Raw genomic sequence first — 27,218 nt, forward strand, 5'->3', positions numbered from 1 at the left:
CAGAACTAACAATTGAGCCGAATCTAACAAGAAATCATTCACCTTTTTATCTTCTTCTTTCATTCTTTCCCATCCATCCACTCAGTTTCTAGAAATCTTTGAATAGAACTTATTTCATCCCATACACAAAAACTATGATGGTTTAAACACCGAGTTATGTTTTTATACTGCTGTTGGCACACACTGCTGCAGATCCACTGCAATAAAAACACTATGACTCTCTCCACTATTCACATCCCTTCTTTCTCTTGCACCTCTTTTTTGAAAGTTCCAGTCTCTTTCTCAGCTGCCAGTAAAAATGGTACAGGCTACAAATATACAACCTCAGATCCACCTCACATCTGCCTGTTGCTGGTTACTATAGAAACAGACAAAATGCAGACCCTTGTCATCACAGTCCATGGGTAGCAATATCGTAACACACATACACTTCATAGAATACTAGATTTGGGGGCAAAGACTGTGTCATATAAAGCTGATAAAACCATGCCAGCCTCCAGACTGTTTTCTGTCACATGATTGGGGGGTGGAGGAAAATGGGGGGATGGGAGACTTGTATGATTGAGCAGCTGACTAGAAAAGCCTGTGTTGTGAGAATGTAAAAAATGAGCTAGAGGTAAAGATTAACTCTCTGTGGCATAATTTGGGTTAACCTAAGCCCTGCACTCAAAGCAGAAAAAGGTTTACACATTTACATTGACATCTATATCCGTCTCTATATAGGTGGACACAGATAATACTCTGCATCCCTTCATGCTCAATAGAGCATTTAATGTGCTTTTGTTCAACAGGACAGTCAATATCCCTTGTCTACAAATTTTTTACTCCGTTTATCAGTGTCACAGACGGGGAAAGTTAAAAGCAGAGGAAAAGGAGATGGTGTGATTGAAGAAAGGCTTTCCAAATGACATTCAGTCAAAAAGCAAGATGCATGACTCACAAGCTTTACTGTACAATATAGCAATATAGACCACTTTGCTAGACGTAAAGACTGGTCCAGAAGCACTTCCGGTATCAGTTTTATTTATTTATTACTATTTAAAATATTTTTTTAAATAAATAAAATTGTAAAAAGAGCTTTACAAATATTTTTTAATTGGTTATAAATATTAATATCAATTATTTATTAATTAGTTATATTGGTTGTATTTAGTTGAAAGGTTTGTGTAGTAAAACAGAAATATTTTTGGAACAGCATAACAACAGTGTTGGTAACATCATCAAAAATGATAGGATTTCAGAGATGCAAACTATTAATCTTTTGGGAATTCTGCAGTTTAAATTGAAAACTTTGTCACATAAGGTAATGTGTATTCTTCATGCCTAAAAACAAAACAGCTTAAGGCATAAGATGTGTGTATATGATGGATTTAATTACTGTAACAGAAGAAATAAATAGGCCGCAGAACTATTATCACAGGAAATGAAATGATTTTACTTTGTTCAAATTTGTATTTAACATTATTAATTAAGTTGTTAGGAAAATGGTTCCTTTAGTCAATAAATATGTTGTACCAGCAATGTCCAATAATGTTTTTTCATTCTAGAAATCCAAATGTGGAAATAACTTGCACGAACCTTTTTTCCCACTTAAAGTCTGCAGTTAAGATTTGTGATTGCATGCGTGTCATTTAATTACGCTTATGGGCAAAAAATTATGTTTTTACCAGCGGTTTTTACTATGGTAACAGCACAGATTTTAACATTTGGTGGTTCAAATACCCATGTGAGATCTCTCTTCAAATTTGTAAAGCATTTATTTTATTTTTAGGGCATCATTTTTCTTTGTCATGTAAGGATTGTCACATCCATAACACTACATATTCCTCATAAATGGACACATGAAAATTAATATAAAGTAACTATTTAATGTTCTATAAGGAATCATCCTTTCTCAATTCATTGGGTATTATTGTTCAAGCATGTCCATTTTATTTCACAGAAATCCTACAAAGTTAATCGTCTCCCAAAAAACGCATCCTTTTTTTGTCACATCCATAACGCATCTTTATTTCCCTTTTTTCATAGACTGACATTTTTTGATGTTTAGACTCTATCAACAAGCGTTCAGTAAAATATAAAGAGATGGTTCAATATAATCGAAACAAATTCATTCTCTGAGCGTTTTTATGTCACATCCATAACGCAAAATGTCACGTCCATAACTCTGGAAATGCCCTTATGTGCACCTATACAACTGCCTGTTATTGTTAGCGCAACCTTTTTTTGTACTACATGATGGAATGTGCCTATTTGTGTGTGTTGCGCATGCGTGTGTTGTGATCCCCAGGTGCCCACTGGGCTCATGTTGATTGTGTGGGAATGGTGGGCTGAGGTTTTTCTCTGAGAACAGATTCCCATTAGTAATCACTCAGCCTGGGGTAGAGGCACAGTGCTTTCATGTCCCTTGAGTTCTTGCTGTGTGTCTATGCCCCTCTCTCCCTCTCCTTTTTATGTGTTTTGGATGCTGGTATGAACGACGTCGCCTGCACTGCTGTGATTGCAGGGAAGCTACTGTCTGAATGTATAATATTGCGTAGTCATTAACACACTGTGTGTTTTTCTAAACGTAAAGTCACCACTTAATAATAAGCATTCTTTCATTTCTTTGGCAGTTTTATCAATATGTTGTTCTGAAATTAAATGATTTACTTGTGTGAGACACACTATATGGAATCTATTTGGCAAGAACTATTACTAAATAAAATGCAGCTATTCGTCATTAAAGAGTGACATTCTCTCTCTAAAAACACCTGCACACACATTGCTGTCTATCACACGTACTTTATGCGTTAATGTATAACTTTACATTTGTTTGTGGCATACACACACCAAACGCATGTGCATATACAGTATGGGATGTTGTGTAACAGATCAGAGAAGGCAAATGGATGTGTAATCCCAGATTACAAACAACCAACAAAATACATGGGTCATCCACCCACTTCCTTTACACTGCTTTATGCATGCATATTCCTAACAAACAAGCATGCATATTCCTAACAAACATATAATATGCGATGATTTTATCATTAGTGTTACTGTTATACAGTTGCCTTTGAGAAATCCTAACATAGGCACACGCAGAGGTGACCATTTTCTGAAAGGTGTTCGGTCCAAAAACAAAGAAAATATAAAAATAGAGAAGTTGGCATGCTTGGTGTATGAGTCTAGAAACATTCATGTGTCATGCCCTATTAAAATATCAATAATTTCTAGATATTTTACCGGCAAAACCATCGGAACACATTTTTTTCACAACCTAAAAAAAAATGAAGGAAAGGCATTTATCTTTTATGGAAGGAACTCCACACTCAAACCTTCTTTTCATAGCTGACAGGTTTCAAGAATTGCGTTCTCACATTCTTCATCTGGATTTTAAATAACAACCTAGTTTATGTGCCCCGTTTACATCCAACTGACCCACGATCAGTCAATAGTGCTCGATTCGATTCTAAATCCATCAAGGCTATCACGATAACAAAAATCTCTGCTGCCTGCATGTCCTCGGCCTACAACTGACCTCAGATCAGTCCTATTCAACTAGTAGGGCTCTTAAAGCCATTCCGGTGCATCCGTCCCCAGCTCAGCCCTCTACTACACATTGACATTGAGAGCTACCTCACCATACAATCACGGACAGAGAGCCCTTTTCCAGGTCATTATTTGTCTTTCACACAATGGCCTTTTAGATTCTGGCCCTGACAACATAAGATGGGCAGTCAATGATCTTTTCTACTTTATTTTCTGAGATGGATTTAAAAAAAAAAGATTTGTGCGGAGAGATATCAATACACTCTTTGAAATGACTTCCTTTTTGCCTAAAAAGAAATAAAAAACAATAGAGAGAAATTGCCAAATGCACTAAAGTAGGTATCTAATATAGCAATACACGATTCAAAAGGAGGAAAATGATGCAGTCATCTTTTCAACAGAGGGCTGTGATTAACTCTGCATCTATGACATCCCAAGAATAGGCACTGTAATTGAAATTCAGCAAATAATTGTATATGAACATCACGACAAAGCAGACACAACAGATTAGAGGAGTTTCATCACATCACCTACGAAAAAGCTGCGATGTGGTATCATGGTGCTTTTATTCTTCTGTAAAGTAGATTGTGGTAAAATGATGTCATACGATAACTCAATCAACGTTCTTGTAGGGCATCAGATTGCACAGCTAGCAGCAAGTGAAATGTCTCTGAGAATTGTCCGAGGACTTTAGATTCATCTTCTTGTAGAATGTTACAATTACTCTTAGAAGACTTACGGTAGGTCATGATAAAGTAATGTAAATGTTAAAGATACGTCCAGAAACATTGTTGGTTATTGTATTTAGCACTGGGGTTAGAGAAAAGTAGTAGTTGTGTGCAGCCAAAATATCTCTGTTAATGGCTTTTATGTTTTGTTTGATTTTATACAAAAGCCATTAGTGGCATAATGACTTTGCTGATGTGGTCACTGTAACTACCATCCCTGATTAGTCAGAATGAAAGAAAGAAAGAAAGAAAGAAAGAAAGAAAGAAAGAAAGAAAGAAAGAAAGAAAGAACGAAAGAAAGAAAGAAAGAAAGAACGAAAGAAAGATGGATGGATGGATGGAAGGAAGAAAAGAAAGAGTGGAAGGAAAGAAGAAGAAAGAAAGAAAGAAAGAATATTGTTAATGACTTTCTTAATTAGGCTCTTCATTCAGCGTGTGGGTGTGTGTTGATTTCAGTATAGTTGGCTATAACAATATGCACCTTGTCACCAAGATTATTTAAATAAATAAAATAACATTTTTAAGCAGGCACCACCACAAGTGTTTCCGGTAAAACTTTCCCTTAAGCATGTAAGTATAATGCATTATAAAAGTAGTTTAAAAGCATTGTAATGCACCTTTTAATGCATTGTAATGTCTTATAAATAATTGTTATTACAGTTAATACATTATAACACTTAGCAATTCAGTGTTACACTACACATTTTAAATTGGTTATTATTCTTTACAACTACATATAATGCATTACAACACACATTGTGAAGAATTATAATGCATTTTACCCTTTAATAACTCTTTATAATGCATTATACATACATGCTTCAAGGAAAGTGTTGTAGATATTACATTAGAAGGTCCTTCATGAATGAAAATAGCAGATCTGGTTATAATTATAAGAGAAGATGAATTAGTCTGTACCTGAATGCCAAAACACAAACCAAAACAAAGGAGGGAAAGAACTAATAAACAATTACTGTATGTTTATTCCATACAATTTAATAACAACCACAATTCACAATACTATATGCTGATGGATTATCGCAGATGCAGAAAAATTTGTGACTATAAAAGAGCCTCCCTACATCTCAGGGTTCAGATCACTAGCTGGAAATTTAGAACAGATGGCAGCTGTGAACATTCTCACCTGGCTTCAGGCTAGAATGGACAGCAGAACGTAGCCAGATAAAAGGCATATATTGATGATTTTAAATGTATAGTCTTTCTATCTTTCCTTGAAAATTGAAAAAAATATGTTGATGACTCTTTCTGCACTTTGCTGATGTCCCATATCTTGGTAATGTAACTGAGAACTGAATTAAATATACAACAACAGTAAACACAAGTTTTTCCTCACTGTTGAATTATAACAATGCTTGTGTGACAACGGGTAAAACACAAAACAAAAAGCATACCCAACATAAACTTATAAATACTGATATTTTGTCTCACAGGAGTATTATCTGTGAGAACACAACAACAGCACGAGTATATCTATTCACTGAGACAAGTTTTATTGTCCCATGAAACTTTCTCATTACACAGCAGCTGCGAGCAAACAAGCCTAAGGACACAACCAAATAAGACAGACAAACTAAATAACTGAATAAAAATATACAAATTAACTGAATAAAAATGATACACACTGTATTTCTCCTCGAGTATCTAAATAAGGATTATAAACTCTCCAAGCTACAATATATGATAAGCGCTAATGAAAAAGGCACTCATGGATATGACCAACATTTATAAATTATTCAAGATCTTAACATAATAGTCAACTTCTTGCTTTCAGAGCTCTGCCTTTGATTCTGAGTCAGGAGAAATGTTTCAAAACCTGAAGCATCTATGACAGGGCTGTCTCTTTGATAGTTTGGGGGGATTGAAGAGTTTAATAGCTTTTAGAAACATGATGTTATAAGTAACTAACCTTAACTCATCTTTTTATTTAGCATGTTTTAAACACAGCTCACTTAATTCAAACTAGTAAAACTGATTTCATCATGTTTGAATAACAGTAGTAATATTCTCATAGGATCTAAAGGAATACCTAGTGGAACTGCTATTTCCACAAGGGATAACCTGTTGTTGGTAGAACCCCCTCAAAGCAGTGCAAAATAAATGAAAGATGTTTCATCAAATAAATTGTGTTTTCTTTACTGCATTTATGATGCATTTGAAACAGTGCAAAGCCCAACAGCATTCAATGTTGGATATTTGTGACCGACCACCAACCCCAATAGAGGGATACCTGGTTTTAATCTGTTTGACCACGCTAACTCATGCGCCATAACGGCACTAGCTGATGGGTGGATTTGATTAAACCACTAGAGCTAGACATAAAAAAATAACAAGTTTAGTACTTAAATAAACCCAACAAAACTGCATTTTAGTCAGTTAACTGCACTTTTAATATGCTGGAAACCTCGGTTAACAGATGTGCGCTAAAGTACAAGTTTTCGGAGACGTTTCCACACAATTTCCCTAAATTGTTCAACCACGAATGCACTAAAGTGCACTTCATGTTTGATGACAACTTTTAAGGCCTTTCACAAACACTTGCGTATTTGATATGACAACCTGCAGAGGGAGTTGCGCAGACAATCGATTTAAGAGAGTTTTTTTCAACAGCAATCTGTTGCATGTGACTTTTGCTTTCAACGAGGGGCTTACCTTTTGCTGTCGTCTCGCCATGTCAGTCGGCTGCTTCGCATTGAATGGATAAGCAATACAGCGCATTACAAAGACATAAAGCTGTAGCCGTTTCTTTCTCTCTTCTTCCTCCCTTTGCATCTTTTCCAAGTCATCCTTTTCTTTCTCGATCGCCACCGAAGGGCTCGGGCTCGTCGGACGGACATTGGTGCTTCGGCTTGGCTGTAACCCACCACAGCTTTCACTGGTCCTGCTTGGAGACACCCGAGGACCACCAGCCTTGGGCGCAGCCGCCACTTTGCGCTCTTCTTCCACAACCTCTTCCGCCTCCTCCTCGCTCGATGATGGATCCAACATTTTAATCTAAGTTCTTGATCCTCTGAAATGAAAGAAACGATTGTTGATTCCAACAGATAAATCCCCCCGCGTCTTTAATATCAAAGACCATCTATAACTCGTTTCAGAGGCAGAAAAAGTATGAAAGGCGGGCTGTCTATTTCAATTTCTTTCTGTATCACAGTCTACAATCCAAAGACAGAGTCACTTACCCTCAACGAGAGTCTCAACAGCCAGTAGTCTTCCGACGAATAAATTTTTTGCTGCTTACGTTTTTCCTTCGATTAACTCCCCCTTTACCATAACGGATTTAAAGGAGGATAATAGGAAATGGAGGGTTTTAAGATGGATTTCTAATTGATGTTTCTTGAGGTTTCCCAAAAATATCTTTAGATTCAGAAGCGAATATTACAGACAGAGTATACTGACAACAGCCACTTCCCGTGAGTACGCGCTGAGAGCTGACCATGGTACTGAACTGAAGCGAATCAAATCGCTGGAGGGGGAGGGGGTCACTGACGTTGCTTTCCACGAGTGCCACTATCGCTGCTTCTCACCAACGTCGACATTCAGTACATTTAACTGACCGTTAGTAACAAGTATATATCTTAAAAAACAATAAGATTACAGATAATTTAATACGGTGGCATATCGCCTAGATGCATTTCTGTTTTATTGATTCCAGCTGTGCCGTTTGTCCTGGCTCAAAAACTAATGGATGTTTAAATCTTATGTTTTACATGAAAAAGTAAATACAACCCTACTGAAAAAACACAAGAGCAACCCAATATAAACCGTCACAGAAGGTTCCCATTAAAATAGTATAATGAATCATTAGCTTTTCCATTAAAACCATTAAAAACAAATTCATTTTTCATCCCATTTCTGTTTTGGGCGTTTTTCCAATATGATTAAACACCCCACCAATAGAAGCCATTACATACCAGTAGATAGCATTACAGTTCCAATTAAAACCAATACAATCCCCATCATAACCATTAAATCCATTACATTTTCCGTTTTGGACAGGGTTCTGTTTGTTGTCAGCGGGGAATGTGTGCCATCAACATTTTCAGTAGGTCGATAATCAATTATATCAGAACCTGTATCATTAATATATTTGATCTAAAGTATTGTGCGTGCTTGCATTGACAAATAATCATAATAGTAATAATAAAACAAACTGATTAAATAAATACGTTGAATGCGTCCATCATTACTGTATCCTCTTTCACAAATTCACATAACGCTATCAAGATTTTTTGGTGATCACAATAGAACTTCCGGACCTTGAAACATAATTTAGCGAGTGACACGTGTCGGAAACCTGGAAGCAAAACTAAAAGTAAAGGAATTGTAGCTATAGGTCTACGTTCAACATGCCGTGTCCGCAGTTCAGTACTCTTTACGCGAAAACGAAACTTCGGCCTGTAAATGCTCTCTTATCTTCATAGATGAGGCTACGTTTATGACTCCGCCCACCCCTGCGTCACCGAACGCGTCTACACTGACTCCGCCCCGTTCAGCCCGTTGTGTCTGATACTAGACGATGCGACCTAACCGTGAGAATACTTACATATACAAAATACGAGAGACCTCATTTCACTACATTTCCGCCGGGCATACCCGAAAGGTATTGAAAAGAGGGTTTTTGAGACCGCTCCCCTGCCTCAGTGTCACGTGACTCGGATCGCCTAAATACCGAATCGGAGCGACAGTGTTTCGCTTTTACTTTGTCCTTGATGATGATGGCAGCTCAGGATTTCAATTTTTTACTTGCGACGGACTCCTATAAGGTAAGATTCACCAGACCCACTCTAGAGGTAGTTCAACAACACAGCGTGCATATGAGAATAACAGTGCTCTCTGTATTCTGGCAGCCGTATTTAGTGCGACCTAGTCGTGAAATAAATGTGCGTATAAAGCTTCCACATCGTGAATTGATGGGCTTTAAGTTGCACTTGCTTTACATTTAACTTCATTTATTGGAATTGCGATCATTGAGGTTTCTTAATGTTTGCTGGAAGGTATTGTTGACTCGGGCTCGTTTAAATGCCCCACTCATTGAACGCTTAATACTCGGGGGCGGGGCTTGTGACAAATGAAAACTAGCAATGTGACCTCGTGAGTCGTGTAGCTTTAGCTTCAGCTTCCCTGATGACCTAATTTTACCCTGCCGTCTAAGAATCGAAACTCATCTTTAAATTCTCACATTCTCTTGCTCTCTTATTAAAAAGGAACAGATTTTTGTCATTGCAAATAAATGTTCTTGTTATGCTCTTTTTTTGTCGTAAATTAATTTGTAAAGTTGACTGTGATTAATAAGTCTCTGTTTAGTCCCCCAAACTTGCGTTGTTGGGAAATTTTATGTGAAGTTTGAGTTTAAACTGCTTTATAACCTTAAAAAAGTTACTGTTTTACTAAATTAAACCGAAAAGTATTAAAACTTTTAAGCTCGTAGTTTGGTTATGTAATGTTCAAGAAGTCTCGGCAGGCGTTTATAACTGCTTTTGCGATTAAATTTGGCAATTCATACATTAATTTGCTGTAGAAAATCCCCTCTCTGGAAATACTGATGTGCTCACCACCTCTAAACATTTCTTAGATTGCGTAATAATGCTTGTTTCGTTGGTCTTTGAGCTTTACACAACACCCTTCCCTAAATCCTGTCTGGATCCTTGCTGAAAGCTTCAATATTGTAAAAACAAGGTTCTCTTTATCACTTTCTTTACCTCCTTTTGATGTTTTGAGAGAGCTCTTCGGTTATACAATTTCTGCACAATAATTCACCAGGTTACACCAGGTGTTCTAATAATTTGTAGGTGTATCAGGTTTTCAGTTTACGTGGTTTGGAATTTAGCATCCAAGAAAGTAGGATACTTTGTTCTCAAAACATTGCTGTCTATCTATTTCATTGGAATACCACTTGTCTAACAGGTTTCAAAATCAACATTAATAGATTAGACGTTAGGGTTGGCCTATTTATATGATAATTTTCTTTGTTTCCAAGCAAGTAAATTGTCATGATTGTGCTTGTAAAGAAAGACAGTTTGTGTCACCTTAACCCAGATTAACTTTAAAATTCTTAAAAGTGAATTAAGATAAAAAGTGGGTTGCTTGAAGCTTACATTTTGATGGTTCTAATGGCGTCATGAACAGATTAGCGAAAGCATTTAGTACACTAGTCGTGCATGTTAATGTGTGATAACAGTTTCGATGAATCCACGTCCTCTTTCTTTTTCAGATTACCCACTACAAGCAATACCCTCCAGATGTCAGTAAGGTCTATTCCTATTTTGAGTGCCGGCACAATAAGGGGGGACAGTTCAGTGAGGTTGTGTTTTTTGGCCTCCAGTATCTCCTGAAGAAATATCTATCAGGTAACTTCTACTGCTTTTATATTTGTATATGCATACATCTCTATTATAGCCCAAACCCTCATGAAGGCTCACTTTGCATATGTGGTTGTGCTGGTGGTTTTGGTCTTGTGTGACTGTATTAGGGATGTTTTACCACAACAGTTCTAATATGTTTGTGTAATGGGAAACTGCAATAACGATATATCTCCCACATTCACGGAATTGTTTGCTAAACCAGGTGTGAACGGAAACTCGGGGTATAGAGAGATGTTTGTCTTAATACGTTGCAAAAGCCTTCCACTACTAGCATTTGTCGTTTGAAACGCATCAAATGTTTTAATTTCTTAAAAAAAAACTAAATGTAATACTCATTTTAGCCTAAAATGGCCGCCATGTTCTTGTTGATTACGTAAAATGGTTGCACACACAGGCAGCCAAACTGAACCCAGATCCACTAATCAGTTCTTCAGTAAATATAAGGTACTGTTGGTTAAAAAGGATATATAAATAATGCTAAAATTATTACAAAAAGTGTATTTTCATTCATTTTAAAAAATTTCGATCAGAAACTATACAAACATACATATTACTAACCAAATCATTGCAAATTGAATATATCCGCAATGTTTTTTTGCCATTATAAAAAGCATTTTATCCCGATTTAGAATTTTTGATGTTGATAGTAGCCTATTGTCTTCTCTCTTGGTCATTAGATAGCGGGGGCTAATATTCATGTGTGCTCTAATACATAATAAATAACCAAACCGCAAGCATCTTATTATTGTATTTATCTGTACATTCTCATAACGTATAAAGTTTACGATAATGGTGGATGATGACTTAAATAGTCTTAACTGTTTTAAAGATGGTAGTTTAAGCTATGATTTAATGCATGTTTACCTTGAACAGACGCTTACAGAAGCATTCTTTTTTTATGGCTGGCTTGTGTCAATGGGACATACTGTCCCTGTGTATTTATATATCTGATCTTATGTTTGACGTCTCATATTTTACTTCTATTTCCACCTTTTTTGTGCATCATAATGCGAGTAACTTCCTGTTTGATGCTCCACACCACCATTTTGTATTTGTTACAATGTTAGAGGACATTTCTGTTAATGGTTAAAAGTAAAGTTTCTCTGAGAATTTTTGTAGTAAAAGGCTGTCACAACAGCCACAGAAAGTTCAGAAAACCGTACGAACGAGTGCTACCACGCGAGGCAACAAGAGCGTTAATTAAATAACATTTAAAGACAGCTTGGTCTTGGTCTCCTGTAGCCAGACCTTAAAGAGTACATGAACATGAGATCATGAAAATTACTTTTCATGCAGTGTGTAATGTTGCCGTGTTTGAAAGTAAGCAGTCTGCCAAGTAGTAAATCCGTAGGTGAATGAATAACCAATTTATTGGCTTGGAAAAAAGGGAGTCGACTATGAATCACGCAAATGAGTCATCCCTAGTCCGATTCACGAATCGCCGCAGATTTACGTCACTACATATATTCCCCTCCTACGTTTTGCCAGGACTGCCCGCGAAAAAACTTCACTGTTCTCCCTTGTTAGATATTATTTTCCCCATAGATTAATAAACCCTCATAAATGAATGATAAGTTTAGCCTATGTGTGGTTTTACTGCTCCGAGTGGATAGCTGCTCACTGAGCGGACAGCTGGCTAAATGTTGAGGAAGGGGATTTATTCTAAACTAATCATTCTTTGTCTGACATACTATGTTTTCTATACCTTATTTGGTATAACAGGTGTCTTATTGTGCACTATATAAAGATGTTTCTTCCATATAGTTTCTCTACCTTATTTGGTTATAACAGGTGTCTTATTGTGCACTATATAAGCATTTGTCTTCCCTGAAATAAATGAGTTCAAAGTTGTTGTGCTCCCAGATCTGCAGAAGAATTCTCTCACAACATCCAACCTATTTCTGATTTGATTTTAAGGGTAATCCAAAACAACTCCGTGTCCTGAGGTTTAACTTCCCCCAAACACTGTTGCTCGTGAGCCTCCTTCGCGGTAGACCAATCAGAGTAGATTAGACCATCTGACCAATCACATCAGACTAGGCTAGCGGAAAGGAGGGGATTAGACACGTGAATAGCGGAACGAATCATTTGAGATTCAGTCAAGAACTAAGTTACGAATAATTACCTATTTTTACGAAAGAATAGTGTTTTTACACCTTCTTTGTACATAAACTTGTCGTTGGAAACGTCATAAACCAGAGAATGACCTTAAAAGTCCCTAGTTGTGTACTCTATAATTAATCGCCGCTTTCTTTGGCCAAGACCCACCCAAGAGGCCATATGACTGAGGGATAAAGCAACCAATCACTTATTGTTTTTGTGCCGTGTCATGTTTAGAGGCATGGAAATGTCCCCGCAGTAACAGGGTTACTTACTTTATTATTATTGCAGAGTTCAACAGACATCACTATTAACACATGAAGCATACATCCAGAGCTAAGTGACATTATAATAATTTATTTTAATATCAAATGAAGTTCAAGTTTAATATTACAGTTGAGCTTTATTCAAACACACTTATTCACATTGGATGACGCAGGAATTACACACATTTACAAGTATTTTTTATGCTTTGTATTTATTTAAGTGTTTGTTTGGCCAAGTCAGCGTTGAAGGTTTTTAAATAATGGCACGCTTAACAACACGGGGCTGTATCGCTACATGACATACCAGAACCACTCGCACTGGTATAAAAGATCCAACGATGTGATCAGGTTTATTTATATCTGCCGCCCCTGTGAGATAATTTAGACACTGCTCTTTGACATGACGCTGTTTTCAATGACAAAAAAGTATTATAACGTCCGTTTTAAAGCTATCAAGCTAACTTAATAATGCCTTGCTTATGGGATCAAGCGGCGATCGGAAGTCTTAAGCATCAGCTCTACGCGCATAATAATAAAAATAAGTGTAACTTTGTTACGTATTACGTATACTTGATTTCATTTGTTACTTTTAAATGGGCTGTAATAAAATGACAGTTACATCTAAAAAGTATTGTAGATTACTAAAGTGATTACTTGAAATGTTGTAATTTGAACATTATTATAAACTGTAACAGACTCAGGCAATTAATGTAAACAGCAATCTGTGATTCTCTGACATAAATTTTATACTTCTTGCAGAATATGCAAAATTTGAATAATTTTTATCAAAAATAAGAGGGATCTGGTTTCAGTTGCGTATTAATTGTATTTAGTACTGTTCTGAATAAACTATTTCACATAATAGAAGTTTACATATACTCCATAAACAAACTGGCTTAATTTATACAAATTGCCACATTAAGAAAATGTACATTCTCTTGAATCTTTATTGTCTGTTACCTGAATGATCAACGACTGTTTTCATGTTTTGTGATCATTGTTTAGGAATTTCTTGTTTAAGTATTTTATAGGTACTTTTTGGCTCACAGTTTTGAGTTTATATCTCACAATTCTGACCTCTTTTCTTAGAATTGTGAGACATACACTCACAATTGTGGACTATAATGTCCAATGAGGGAAATATGCATTATTTAAAATAATATAAAAAAGTCATCTGTTTGGTCCCTTTGTTTATATGTACCTTATAGTATTCTAAAGTATTTAAAATTTGTGTAATCTAACAAAATACATTACATATTACTTTTTGAAGTATGTATTTTGTAATCTGTAGTGAAATACCTTTTAAACACAGCCTTCTCAGCCCTGTTTGGTAGTCATTGTTTACAAGCATTACACTAAATTCGTGACAAGGCACGATAATGCTACGTTAGCTATTGAGACCGGCAACATTGCATGATCTCTCACATACCTTACGGTTATAAATTGTGAACCCGTAACATAAGTGCGCCATTGAACAGCCTGAGCACAGCCTTATAACTAATAAACTCAAAAGTAAAGGACAGTAATAAACAATTTACATAAAATCCAGTAGCAGGAATGCTAGGTCTCCACCCGTTTTGCAACCAGATGCCTCTTAGAGCTTGCGCCATCGAGTGTCAGTCCGTCAAATAATCATTTGTATTCAGGCTCGTGTCCGATCACTCTCTCTTTCTTCACTTTCTCCAACACAACCCTCTTTGGTTTCTTTGATGGCTCTGCCATGGCATTGGTTTTGACTTTAAACTGTTGGCTAATTCAACCCAGGCTACGAGTAAAATATGTGACGTATGGTGTAAAGCAGGTCACACTCTCCGCAGGCAGGGGATGGGCAGCAGGATTGTGTGTTTCGACCTGAACACAGAATTTAAAGAGTGTGGTTTGAGGCAGCTAGGAGGTGAAAATTTTACTTAAAATTTTGTCGAACCCTTTTTTATTGTAATCATAATGACCTGGTAATAATGACCTCAGTTGATGAATCGTTCTGTTAATTTGTCACTCTTTTTAAAATAGTCAGAATAGACCGATTTCATATTTGAGCTTTAACACTTGCTTATATTTGTTATTTTATACAGTTGCTATTATTTAGTTTTCATTTATATATTGGCTATGAAAGGATCTGACACAAATATAAGCTGTCACTCTTCATAATCCTCCTTTAATGCCCTCTTTGGAAAAGGCTGTAATTTTGCCACTGGCGTTCTTAATTTTTACCACATAAAATTAAATTAAATTGGCTAGCTCAAAACTTAAAATTAACTCCAAAACTAAATGATTATATATGTACTGTACTACACATTGTAAATCAACTTTAAATACTAAATCTTACTTATGGTCCTAAGTTAGTGGTCTTAGCACGCTTGCGTTCTGAGGTGTTTTGAGTGACGATTTGATAGGTTCAGACAGAGTCTATTGAGTTCAGTGTTTGACAAATGAGTTGTTTCAACAAAATGAATCTTTTCAATGGGGTCATTACCTCATGAATCGGACATTTGCAGACATTGATGTGCTGTTTGTTGTTCACAGCTGTTAGGACATTGCAAAAGATCGAAGTTAAAGGCGGGGTGTCCGATTTCCGAATGACTCTTCTTTGGACAATGTCGGGCCGAGTACCAAAACAACCTTGTAGCCAATCAGCAGTAAAGTGCACAGAATGGACATTAATCAAGTCGAGCGCTGACGAAAACGAAAGATGGGGGTAGGGGTGTGTCTGTTTTGGTGATTTGAACAACAACGGCTATGAGAAATCGGAAATCCCGCCTTTAACACGGAACAACTTCACTGGACAGGATTTTTCCTTTATGTCAAATGCATTTAAAGAACACTTGTCAGGGTAGAAAAGGCATCATGTTTTTGACCACATTCACACCCAGCTGTGATTTGCCTCACACTTAAATTTGGAGACCGAGTGAGTGACAAGCTCTATGCTCGCTCTTTCCTGCAATTATCACAAGCCCAACATTCACCATCACCACTTATCAATCACATTAAATGTTGGCTAGGCAAAAATAAGTTTTACGAACTCGCACCAATGCGATCCTGTGAAATTTTACCTTTCACGTTATTAAAAAATGATTTCATTTGCAAGCATTTTGTTCGCAGTCTAGAGCCCTGACATAGTGTTGGTTTAACACATCTTTTGTCATACAAGTAGAAATCTCATTTCAGTTTTGTAACAAGTGACCACAAACACAGTTTAGCTCTTAGGTACATAAAGCAACTGCACACCAGGCAAACAAGCATTACAGTTACACAAGGCTAATTCCTTTAAGCTTTCCATTTTTTTCCCAGTTTGGCAGAAAAAATGTTGTAAACTGTACAGAATTTGGTAATGGTTTTGATGGATTTTGTCCTCAAGAGTGTGAAAATGATTTGCAGGTCAAGTTGTCACAGAGGAGAAGATCCAAGAGGCTAAAGTCTTTTATCAGATGCACTTTAGACAGAAGGTGTTTGATGAAGAGGGATGGCGGAAAGTTTTAGAGGTACATGCAGACATGTCTGCTTAAGGAAGTTAAAGTTGTCTTTCTGTAGATGAATACATGGAGAGATAACAACCACCTGGCTTCCTATTTTATTGTGTTAGAAATATGATGGCCGTCTTCCAATCCGTATCAAAGCAGTTCCCGAGGGGAAGATCATTCCTAGAGGCAACGTTCTCTTCACTGTGGAGAACACGGATCCAGATTTCTTCTGGCTTACCAATTTTATCGAGGTATTTCTTGTTCCCTATCATCTTTTTTTGTAGACATCTAACATGGATAATGCTCAAAAGATACAGGTGATTTAATCATAAGTGAGTAATAGAAATACACCAAAATATACCAATATATTTCAACTGGTGAGCTTGGCACTAGCAACACCAAGGGCATGAGTGTGATGAGCTTTAGATAAAAGTGTCTAAATGCATAAATGTAGACAAACAAACAGCTCCCATGAATGAGGGTGGTTTAAAAGCTGATGGTGTGGTACATTACTTTATATAAGATGATGCTGCCATACTGTTGTTCAGGAGGACAGCAGGCTTTGATTTCCAGCACACTCCTGGATGCTGAAGAAGGTCCCAGAATAACAGGGAGATTTGGACAGGGTTGTTGGGGTCGGTGAGCACATGAGGTCATTAGGTACTGACCTGGCTCAGCCCTGCAGATGCTGTTTACAACGTGTTATTATTGCCATTATGAAGACACTCATTTTTTGTAAACTGTTGGGATCATCCATTCCTTTATAATAATTATTTTGAAGATGCTGGCAAAGCACAAGAAATGGCTTTTGCATCGCATTTTTTGGGGGCAGTTCACTCAAATGAAAACTCTCTTTATTTACTCACCCTCATGCCATTATAGCTGTATATGTATATAATATGAATTATGTATATTTATTTGATTTGAATTGTGTTTAATGAATATCTTAGATGCCATGGGGTTGAAAAAAAATATGAGAGAATTTTAATTTTGAGTTGAATCAGTCCTCTAAGCTTAATAAGTCAGGGACATGTAAATGATTAAAAAGTGTGTTGTTTTTATGGGGGAAAGGCCATGAACCGATTAGTTATTCTAGAGTTGTGAATCTACTATTATTTGCATTCTGTCAGCTTAGTCAACAAAAACATGTCTTGTTTACATTTTTTGCCAAGATTGAAGGAAACGCACTCGTTCCAACTAGGTGGTTTTGGTGCCTCGGTATTCCTGTTCATATACGCATTCATAATATCATGTCAGTTCTACAGGCCACACAGAATTCCCTGTCTTGGTCAAATCCTTAGGTATGCATCCTTAAAGGGCCAAAGGTCAATACGTTACGAACAGAAGTAAAACTTTCTGTTGTCAAGGCCATAAAAATTGTGAGTGTGAGTGATGTTCACGCGGCTTTGTTTACATCCTCCACAGACTATGCTGGTCCAAATGTGGTACCCCATCACCGTGGCAACAATCTCCAGGGAGTTCAAAAAAATTCTGGCCAAGCACCTGAAAGCCACATCGGGGAGCTTGGAGGGCTTGGACATCAAGCTGCATGATTTCGGCTACAGAGGCGTGTCTTCACAAGAGGTATGACACATTACACATCTATACATTTATCATTGACTACGTTTACATGAACCCTCATAATGTGATAATAATAGGATTAATGTTGTGATAACAGATATGCAGTAAGCATATTCAAAGATTTTAATGGGATATTTGACATCACCAAAACATACTATGATGTTTCCATTTTGGGCTTGGTTTCATTGTGATGATACGATATTGTTTGCTGTGTCTTCAGGCATGGTAGATCAAAGTATCATGATTTTACCATCTGATACCATCCTTATACCTCTATGACTGTATTAAGGGCTGTTTGAAGTTGTAAGGGTGGTTCCGCTATAGTGGTTCAGGCTATAGGGATGCCGAAATGACTTAAGAAACGTTAACAGCAAGATGATATAAAACTGTGTATTTCTTGTCAATTTCCACAGCGTTTAAATAGTAACAATAAACCATCACTAGTCTGTAGTTTTGTGAATGTTTTATTTAATAACCGACTTAAATTGATGTTACATTTAAAATGGTTACAAAGTAAATGTATAGAATTGTAAATGATACAACTAACAGTTTCAAATGTGTGGGATATTACCTGAGATAATAGAAAAGAAAGGAGCGAAAGTTTAGAAGAAGAGCCAGAGCTCCCGGAGAGAAGCTTCTAGCGAGGAGATAAGAGAAAAGCCCAGAACTTATCTTACTTTTCCTTTTTATCCTTTCGATGACCATGTGACTCAACTCACATGATAAATTCAAATTGACCAATCAGGGCCACCTTTAGCCCCCCATTGTAGTGACCGAACAACAAACAAACATCTCGGGCAATAGTGGTTGATTACATATCAGCACCCCTGTGATCTTTAGAAGGGCAAATGATGTGTTTTGGGAAGAAAGAGTGGGTTGTGACACAGCAATAAATTCCTGTTATTTTTTTCCAACCCAACAAAGTCAGAACACAAACTGAGTTTTATCCTTGTTGTTTGATGGTTAGAAAAACGTAAAAATGGCCGTTACACATTATATAACATTATGTTGGTTTGCAGGTCTTTTTTATACAGCCATTCACCGCATAATGTGTGAAAGCTCAGAAATATCTTTGAAGTAAAGCAGGAATTGCCTCTGCTGCTAAAGTCTCTACCTCTATTCTTTTTTTAGAACTGAACTTTGAAATCAAAGCTCAAGCCGACTGGGTTTTTATTCTCTCCTCAGCGCTTATCAAGGACACGGTCCTCTGGGCCGATGAAATCAGACATTCTTTGGTAAAGGCAGAAAATCGATTCATTGTGAGACATGACGATCCGTTTAATCAAAAGAGATCAGACTTGACCTTTTGGTACGCAAGAAAAGCGACCAGCAGAGACAAATTCTTTATTTCTGTATATTTCAGAGAAACAAACAGGAAGTCGCATACAGAATATATGACATAGATAAGTGAGGTTGGGTTTGTGATGGGTTTTGGGAAACGTGTTGTGCTATTGAAAGGATTGTGAGAGTTAATGTGACTGTTTACCTCTTGAATCAGTCTGACCACTGTGTAAAGGTCATCTCTGCCAGGCTTCATCTGTATCACACGGTGGCAGTTCAGGTGTTGTGATAAGCAGCGAGTCTGCTGCTGTCTGACTGGACCTGCTGAGTGCAGTAGACCTTTATGAGTGTCTGTGGGAGAGAGAGAGGGAGAGACACCACTGGATTCTGATGAGGTGTGACAACAACCTCTCTCTGGTGCCCTTTCAGATCACTGTGCCAGGATCTAAAAGTGTAGATGATGACGCAGCTTTCATAGGTCACTCCAATGGCTGGCAGATTAGTGATATTTCTCATTAAAATCTAATGCAAGAAATGCTTCTTATATCGCATGTACTGCATATGAATGTGTATAGCATATTTTTTAAAGGCGCAAGCATGCTGAAAGCACATTTTCTTGGTTATTCACAATTTTTCATGGGTTATTAATAAAACATACCGTACAAAATTAGTTGGAAACTAATTACAGTCCTAGGCAATAATCTTCTCATGACATTTCTCATACATTTCTCATGTCTCAGACGACAATGGCATCGTTTCTTCTCTATTACTCATATGCGGAGGTTATAACGGATGTCCCTTGCTTTCATTAAAAATGAATTGTGGCCTAGTAGGAATTCTTGTAAAGATGCTCCCTGTGCTATACTTTACCTCCACACACTTCTGCTGCTACTTCTGTGTGCTTGTGGAGAAGTCTTTACATACAATTGGAGAACACTTTTTTGTTTATATCACACAGTAGAGGTTAAAGTGATAGTTTCCCAAAAATTTAAATTCTGTCATCACTCACTCGCTCTCTTGTGATTTCAAGCATGCATGACTTTCTTTTTTTTCCAGGAAAACATTTTTTTTTAAGAATGTTGTTAACCGGCACCCATTCAATTGCATTGGTTTTGTGTCCATACAATAGAAGTGAATGAGTACTGTTGCTGTTCGCTAACCAACTTTCTTCAAAATATCTTCTCTTGTGTTCTACGTAAGAATGAAAGTCATACAGGTTTGAAATGATGAGAGGGTGAGTACATGATGACAGAATTTTCATTTTTGAGTGAACTATCAAGCTTTAAAAAACTGTACCATCTGTACTGTAGTGTGAAAATAGCCTGACAACCCACAACAAAAATTGTATTACTTTTAAACCAAATCAAACTGGTTTTTTATAGACCTACACTTTTTCCAGCTTGTGGTTTTTACACTTTTAAACCTCAACTCAAAACCAAGCCGGGTTACAAATCAAAACTTCATCCCAACATCATCATTATGTAGATTTTCGTGGATTGAGTGACTCTTTTCTTGTGAAAAGGATCTCAAACACATGACTAACCAGAATATCTGATCATCCTCATTATGGCTTTCTTAGTCAGCTGTCAGGTTATATTGGTATTACTTGTGTTTATGCCTATATGATTGTTGGACACCACATACAGTGTCCATTTCCATATCATAGCTTTATAGCTAAAACAAAGGCATAACCATTCAAGAAATGGTCTTTGCAAGATGAGAGGAAGAACACCAGTGTCGGTTGAAAGAAAGCCTAAAGTGCTGCTCAGCTGAAAACAGACTGAATTGTGCTGTGTGGATCCAGCGAGTCTTCATCAGGGACAGTGGGATATCGATGATGTATTTTCTAGGTTACTGCTGACTGGATTAATGATGGCCTCAGGAGGAGATTAATGATGTCAAGCAGATTTTAATGCTTCTGACTCTCGGGGTTCACCCTTGCTTTCTGTCATAACTCTCTCCTGATCAGAAGCCAAGCAGTTGTGTATTACCATGCTTTTAAAGGGGTAGTTTACCCAAAAATGACTTATTCTGGGTATTTATTGCACTCGTTTATTATGTCAACAATTAGATAATCTTGAATGTGTTTCTCTGTATTTATAATAACCTCAGATTACAGGGACAAGCAGTCAGAGACGCTGTTGAGTAATGCTGTGCCCTTTCTCATATATTTATAATTACAAGAGGAGATCTCTAGACCCTTGCTGCAGTCACAGCTACAAACTAAAGCCTCATTGCGTAAAACAACAGGGGTTTAACACAGATTTAATTTCCTTTGGATAATATCAAGCCCAGATCTCATCAGTTGTTAAATTAGAAGAAAGAAGACTCGACAAAGTTCCCCTGTAATAAGCAAGACATATTGTCAACCTTTTCCCATCTCCTCGGAGGGCTAAAAAGACGTTGCTTGGAATCAAACACATCTGCTTTTTAGGACAACAGCTATCCACAGAACTGAGATAGAGTCTATCACATAAACGTCATTATCAACAACTTAACTATGTTTTTTAATATATAGATTATATACATTTTTGAATTTGGCAGATGCTTTTATCCAAAGCGACTAACTATTCATTAAACTATTAAAAAAATCTTAAGTATATACAATTCTTGAAAGCCACTTGTCTTACCTAGATACTGTCAAGTGATTAACAGCTTCAGGAACTATTGAGCTGTTATTCTAAAAGTTCAATTGCTTATTTCTCGAACTGTTTTCTAATTTGGCTTTATTTGTGTCTGTATTGAACTAGTCAGCAGCACTGGGTGGAGCTGCCCATCTGGTGAATTTCAGCAGCACGGACACAGTGGCAGGTCTACTCATGGCACAGCGATACTATGCATGTCCTATGGCTGGATTCTCTATCCCTGCAGCAGAACACAGGTAAAGTACATATGTATAGACTGTTTTTAACGGACGCACGCAACTGGCGCAATGTTAAAGGAGTAGTACACTTCAAAATAAGCCCCTGCGCATGCTTCTCCCGCTCTCCATCCTGCCGTGTGGCCAATAAGAGAATAAGAAAAGTTGTTACAAAACAGTTTTATATGTTCGTAAAAAACTTTCCGAAACCTGTACGATTGCTGGGAGAGTGTATCGAGCACAGAAATACTACGTAATGCGCCTAACTCGCTTTTTGACAAGTTGACCTTGTTAAGCATGAGAAGACCGCACGTTTAACATTGTAAAGAAGTCAGGATGCATGAAACACCATTGCACGGCCACTTTAAGATAAGTGAAGACGTCTTAAGAAAAGAATACTGTTTATTTGGTAATTTTTATAAAAATGAAAACATCTTTAACAAGACAAAGAGTTGGTTTAAATATCATTTTTGACCACATTATCAAATATCTCCAACACACTACATCATAAACTGGTCAGGAGTGTGGCCATAAAACTAAGATGAGGAACCCTTAAAAACCCATATTGATAGTGAACACGTGTTAATTTGCATTTGTTCTATTGATTCTAATTAATTCTGTTAGTAGCTGTGCATGAAAACATCTCGCAGCTGTGGGCTCTTTTGTCTGCGCTGTCGAGTGCATTTCTCAATATAGCTCGGCACTTATTGTTTCAAGTCACATGGCTACCTCTGTGATGCCATTTCATCCTTCTAACATTCAGACTAAGCTTTCACAACATTCCCGATTTCAATCAACTGCAATGTTCTATGAATCACTCGAAGCTTTTTATAGCTGAGGCAACAGGACCATTAGACACTGATGACTCATTACCAGCAAACTCTCTGTGTAATTCTTGTTTACTGAAGTGAAATCAGTTGGACATCATTGTACACCTGCAATCTAAATATAGCAGTGCGGGAGGGACTTCCGGGTTAATGAGTAATCATGTAATTCTTGCTCAGATGTTCAGTTACACTGTTTTTGGTTTTTCCGTAGCACTATCATTTCCTGGGGCAAGAGCCGAGAGAAGGATGCATTCGAGTGTCTGCTGGACCAGTTTCCCACCGGGCCTGTAGCTGTGGTTAGCGACAGCTATGACATTTTTAAGGCTTGTAAGCACATCTGGGGTGATAAGCTGAAAGAGAGAGTGATGGAGAGGAGTGAGGATTCTGCTCTCATTATACGGCCGGACTCTGGGGACCCTGCTGAGACCCTCATTGAGGTGTGTGTTTATTAGCATAGCAGATGGCTGTGTGAAGTCCCTGTTGTGAAATGGACTTTTCTTCAAACCTTAATTTTGTGTCTTGAGTTAACTCTGGTTCCCAACCCCGTTCCTGGAGTACCCTAACAGCGGCCACTCAATTTTTCTTTTCATATTCTGTGACCGCATAGCTTTCAGATAAGCTAGTTATTAAAATGTTTAAAAGTGTGAATTTAGCATGAATTCAAATAAGCTTTACATTTTATAATCTGGCTTTTCACTTTTTTCTCTCATTTTGCTCTCTTGCTTTTAGGTGATAAAGATTTTGGAGGAATGCTTTGGTTGTTCCCAGAATTCGATGGGTTACAAGGTGCTCCCTTCATACCTGCGCATTATCCAGGGCGATGGGATTGATCTGAACTCGATTGATGGGGTAAACTACACCTAAACTGAGTAAAGTTAAATGGAGAGAGCAAAAACACATAATTCACTATAATAATAAATGTTTGGTGTTGTGTGATGTATAGTGAGGTCCAAAAGACCATTTTAAGCCTTATGTTGGGTTCACACCAAATGCGAAGGCGTTCCTCACTATTTATTACTTGTGGAATAGTTTATTTTCACACGAGTGATGCAAAAAACATTGCGCCGGTGGGGGGTTTCATATGTCTGGACATATCAAACAGGAGGTGTCAATGAGGTCTTCACAGGGATTCTTGCTTGAGTTAAAAAATTTCAACTTGCGTGAAAAACGCGAACGACACAGCATAAGACTTTTGGATCTTTAGTGCTGTTTTGACAGCAAATGCGAATTAAGCGATTACATAAAGTAGATAACATAAAAAATCAGTGCAAAGATGCGAATAGATGCACCTTCGTGCAGGGGCGATGCGAATAACGCGAATCGTCATTGAAAAATTTCACGTCCGGATGCTTGAAAACAATCCTTGTTCTGCAATCTATAAAATAACGAACTATTCCCGCCAGTATGAAAGAGCGAGGAACGAGATGTTTCGGGTTTGGTGTGAACACAGCATAAATGTTGTTTAGCTTCTCATTGCTATTTCTCATCTATTTGCTAATACACATTATTATGGTTATGGCAGGTTAATAACTATCATACTCTGATCAGTATTACTTTTTGTTTGGCTTGTGCAGATTTTGGAGAAACTGAGTGATGAGGGCTGGAGTGCAGAGAACGTGTTTTTCGGTTGCGGCAGCGCACTATTGCAGAAGATCAACAGAGACACGCTTAACTGCGCTTTCAAGTGTAGCTATGTGGAGATCGATGGCAAAGGCGTGAGTTGTTTTTTTACCCTTTGAGTTTCAATTTTAAACTACAAAATGATTCGGAAGAGAAACTCATAAAACACTAACTTTTGTTTGCATAAACCCATAGTATGTGTTTGTCTACTTTCATTTACTGTGTTTGTATTTGTAAAGATGGATGTCTATAAGCAACCAGTGACAGATCCGTCTAAAGGATCCAAGCGGGGTCGTCTCTCTCTGAGAAGAAACTCTGATGGATTGATAGAGACTGTGGAAAGAGGAGAAGGCAAACCAGAGGAGGTTAGTTATTAGAATGTTGTTATTAAAATAATCCATCCAATTCTTCTCTTTTCAGTTCTGTTTCAATATTTTTGGTGTATATTTATTTAATTTATCATGAATATTATGAAGGTTTTGATTGGTTCATGATCAATGTCATTAATAAACCATCTTAACTTGTAGGACATGTTGGTGACAGTGTTTGAAAATGGGACCGTACTACAGGAGTACACTCTGGATGAGATCCGTAAAGCCGCTCAGCTTTGGGAAGAAGATGTGAGCCCTGCCCAGCACAATAAAGATGAAGGCACTACTCTGGAAATCCACCAGAAGCTCATAATGAATGGCGTGCATTAAGATCTATACTCAATGCACCGTTATCTACACTGCCCCCTACAGACCAACCACTGACCTATTCCACACAACACTTAAATGTTCTCAGTCAACTTTTAGGCATTTGTAGATCACTTTGTTACCACTACGTTTAAACTTCTATATCAAATCTGACCTTTAAACTTTTGAGGTAACCCATAAAGTTTGGATGCCAAGGTTTTTAAATTTTACCATGATTCATTTCTAATTGATATTCAATGCCAAATATCTGTAATGGTGCTCTTACCATAGGCATGGGTTTTAGGAGTAGGCTGATGACAGGGTTTGAGAGAGATTGTGTTCAGTAGACATGTTATGTTGTTCAACTATCACACTGTGGGTAAATTGATAAATGAAGGAAACTTAATTTGAGGTGATCTAATGACCAACTCCGGTTTTCTGTACCACCAGTTATAGGTCCATGTAAAGTACACTAAATCCGTTATTATGCATACATGGACAATTTTATTTAAAAACACTTTTTGGAGGTTTTGGGGTTTGTGGAATGTCTTTGAATATATTTTCTATAGTTTTTGAGCTACACATAAATTTCATCACAGGTTCTCGTAATGCAATTCATTGAAGCATTTTGTCCTGCACAGATTTAGTTTTTAGCCACTTTCACTGATACAGAATTCAAGATTAGTGTCTAGGTGTTACATAGCTTACTTTGAGGTTGCTTTGGTAAAAAAATTGTTAGTAAAGACACATTTCTTCTCAGCAAATTAATGAAATGGCAAATTGATCTCGTTATAGCCGTAAAATTGTACCTGGGGTAAATGCTCCATAGAAAGCGTAATTGAAAGCGTTTTTGGAGAATTGGTTAGAGATTTTTATTAAGTTGGTTTTAGACTTCCATCTATGGTGCACAGAATACAAAGCGGATGCTTTCAGTATTCTGTCTCCATACAGCTGCTGACGGTGCCTTACGAAACCACTCTGACCTCAGTGCTGGTCTCTGTCTCTCATTTCTTATCTTAATTTTCACACTTAATATTGACCTCCCTTGTAGTTTCTATCATCTCCCTTCTCTTTTCACATTCTGTGACTCTCATGAATGACTGTTCAGGGCTTTGCTATTTTGCAGTTTTCCTTCTGTTTTTCTTGTAAAGCTTCAGTTATGTTCGACACCTATATGCTAAAGCTGAACGAGATGGGCAGTGGGTTTAAACACAATTTATGTTGATTGTCTGAATATCTGAATAGAGATTGAGCCTACCTCTTTTTTTATGAATACAGTGTAATATGAATAAATTATCATTACACTTTGAGTAAATAGCATATATTCTGTTGTGTAAATACTTTAAATGGTAGTGTGAATGAGTGAGATTTTAGCCTTCTTGTTGCTTTTTTATTTTACAAAAGTGAGATTTTTGTATGACGAAATGACAAGAAAAAAATAAACGTAGCTTGAACTTTCTAATTCTAACCTTTAAGATGTCATAGCCTTCTTTCTATTAATAGTATGTTTTGGTAGTTTTTATAAGTAGTGAGTATTTAAAGTTCACAAATATGAAAGATGGGTTTGTTCAGTTTACCACGTGCGGCATATTTGTGTAATGCAATTTGTCCCACAACAAAGTAGGCACATTTTGTTCTATTTAAACGACGACAACAAGGCATGATTTGTGTGTTGAAGAGGTCCCTTGCCTTTTCTATTTGATAAAAAAATATTTGTAAAGAATGATTATTTTAATGTATTTCAAATTTATATTTAGAGTTTCAAACTTAGCAAGTATGCCTTACTTATGCCTTTATTTCGTTTTCTTGTAATAGTCCATTTTAATTAAGATGAATTAATAAAAACAAGCTAGATCGTGTAATGAAAGAGTGCCCTCTATTGAAAATTTTAAAAAGTGCACCTACA

General features: G+C 37.1%; 2 protein-coding genes across 9 annotated transcripts in view; one reads left to right on the forward strand and one right to left on the reverse strand.

The window, feature by feature from the left end:
• cadpsa (Ca2+-dependent activator protein for secretion a) overlaps nt 1–8,207 on the reverse strand; it is a 94,859-nt gene extending 86,652 nt beyond the window's left edge. For all 8 annotated transcript variants that reach the window (XM_056734237.1, XM_056734236.1, XM_056734235.1 and 5 more), the window contains exons 1-2: nt 7,460–8,207; nt 6,933–7,290 (exon numbers count right to left, since the gene is read on the reverse strand). In XM_056734237.1, coding sequence (XP_056590215.1) covers nt 6,933–7,268 — 336 coding nt within the window. In that variant the 5' untranslated portion in view covers nt 7,269–7,290; nt 7,460–8,207. The remainder of the gene's footprint in view (nt 1–6,932; nt 7,291–7,459) is intronic.
• A 561-nt stretch (nt 8,208–8,768) lies between these two features.
• Nucleotides 8,769–26,780, forward strand: nampt2 (nicotinamide phosphoribosyltransferase 2). The gene is made up of 11 exons (XM_056735040.1): nt 8,769–9,043; nt 10,492–10,627; nt 16,384–16,487; nt 16,589–16,717; nt 17,892–18,050; nt 22,079–22,209; nt 23,227–23,452; nt 23,745–23,864; nt 24,590–24,730; nt 24,875–25,000; nt 25,163–26,780. Exons 1-11 carry the CDS (start codon nt 8,990–8,992, stop codon nt 25,334–25,336), a joined length of 1,500 nt encoding a protein of 499 aa, XP_056591018.1. The 5' UTR covers nt 8,769–8,989; the 3' UTR covers nt 25,337–26,780.
• The last annotated feature ends 438 nt before the right edge of the window (nt 26,781–27,218 follow it).

Source organism: Triplophysa dalaica, chromosome 21 (assembly GCF_015846415.1).
Source record: "Triplophysa dalaica isolate WHDGS20190420 chromosome 21, ASM1584641v1, whole genome shotgun sequence".
In the NCBI taxonomy this organism is placed as follows: domain Eukaryota; kingdom Metazoa; phylum Chordata; class Actinopteri; order Cypriniformes; family Nemacheilidae; genus Triplophysa; species Triplophysa dalaica.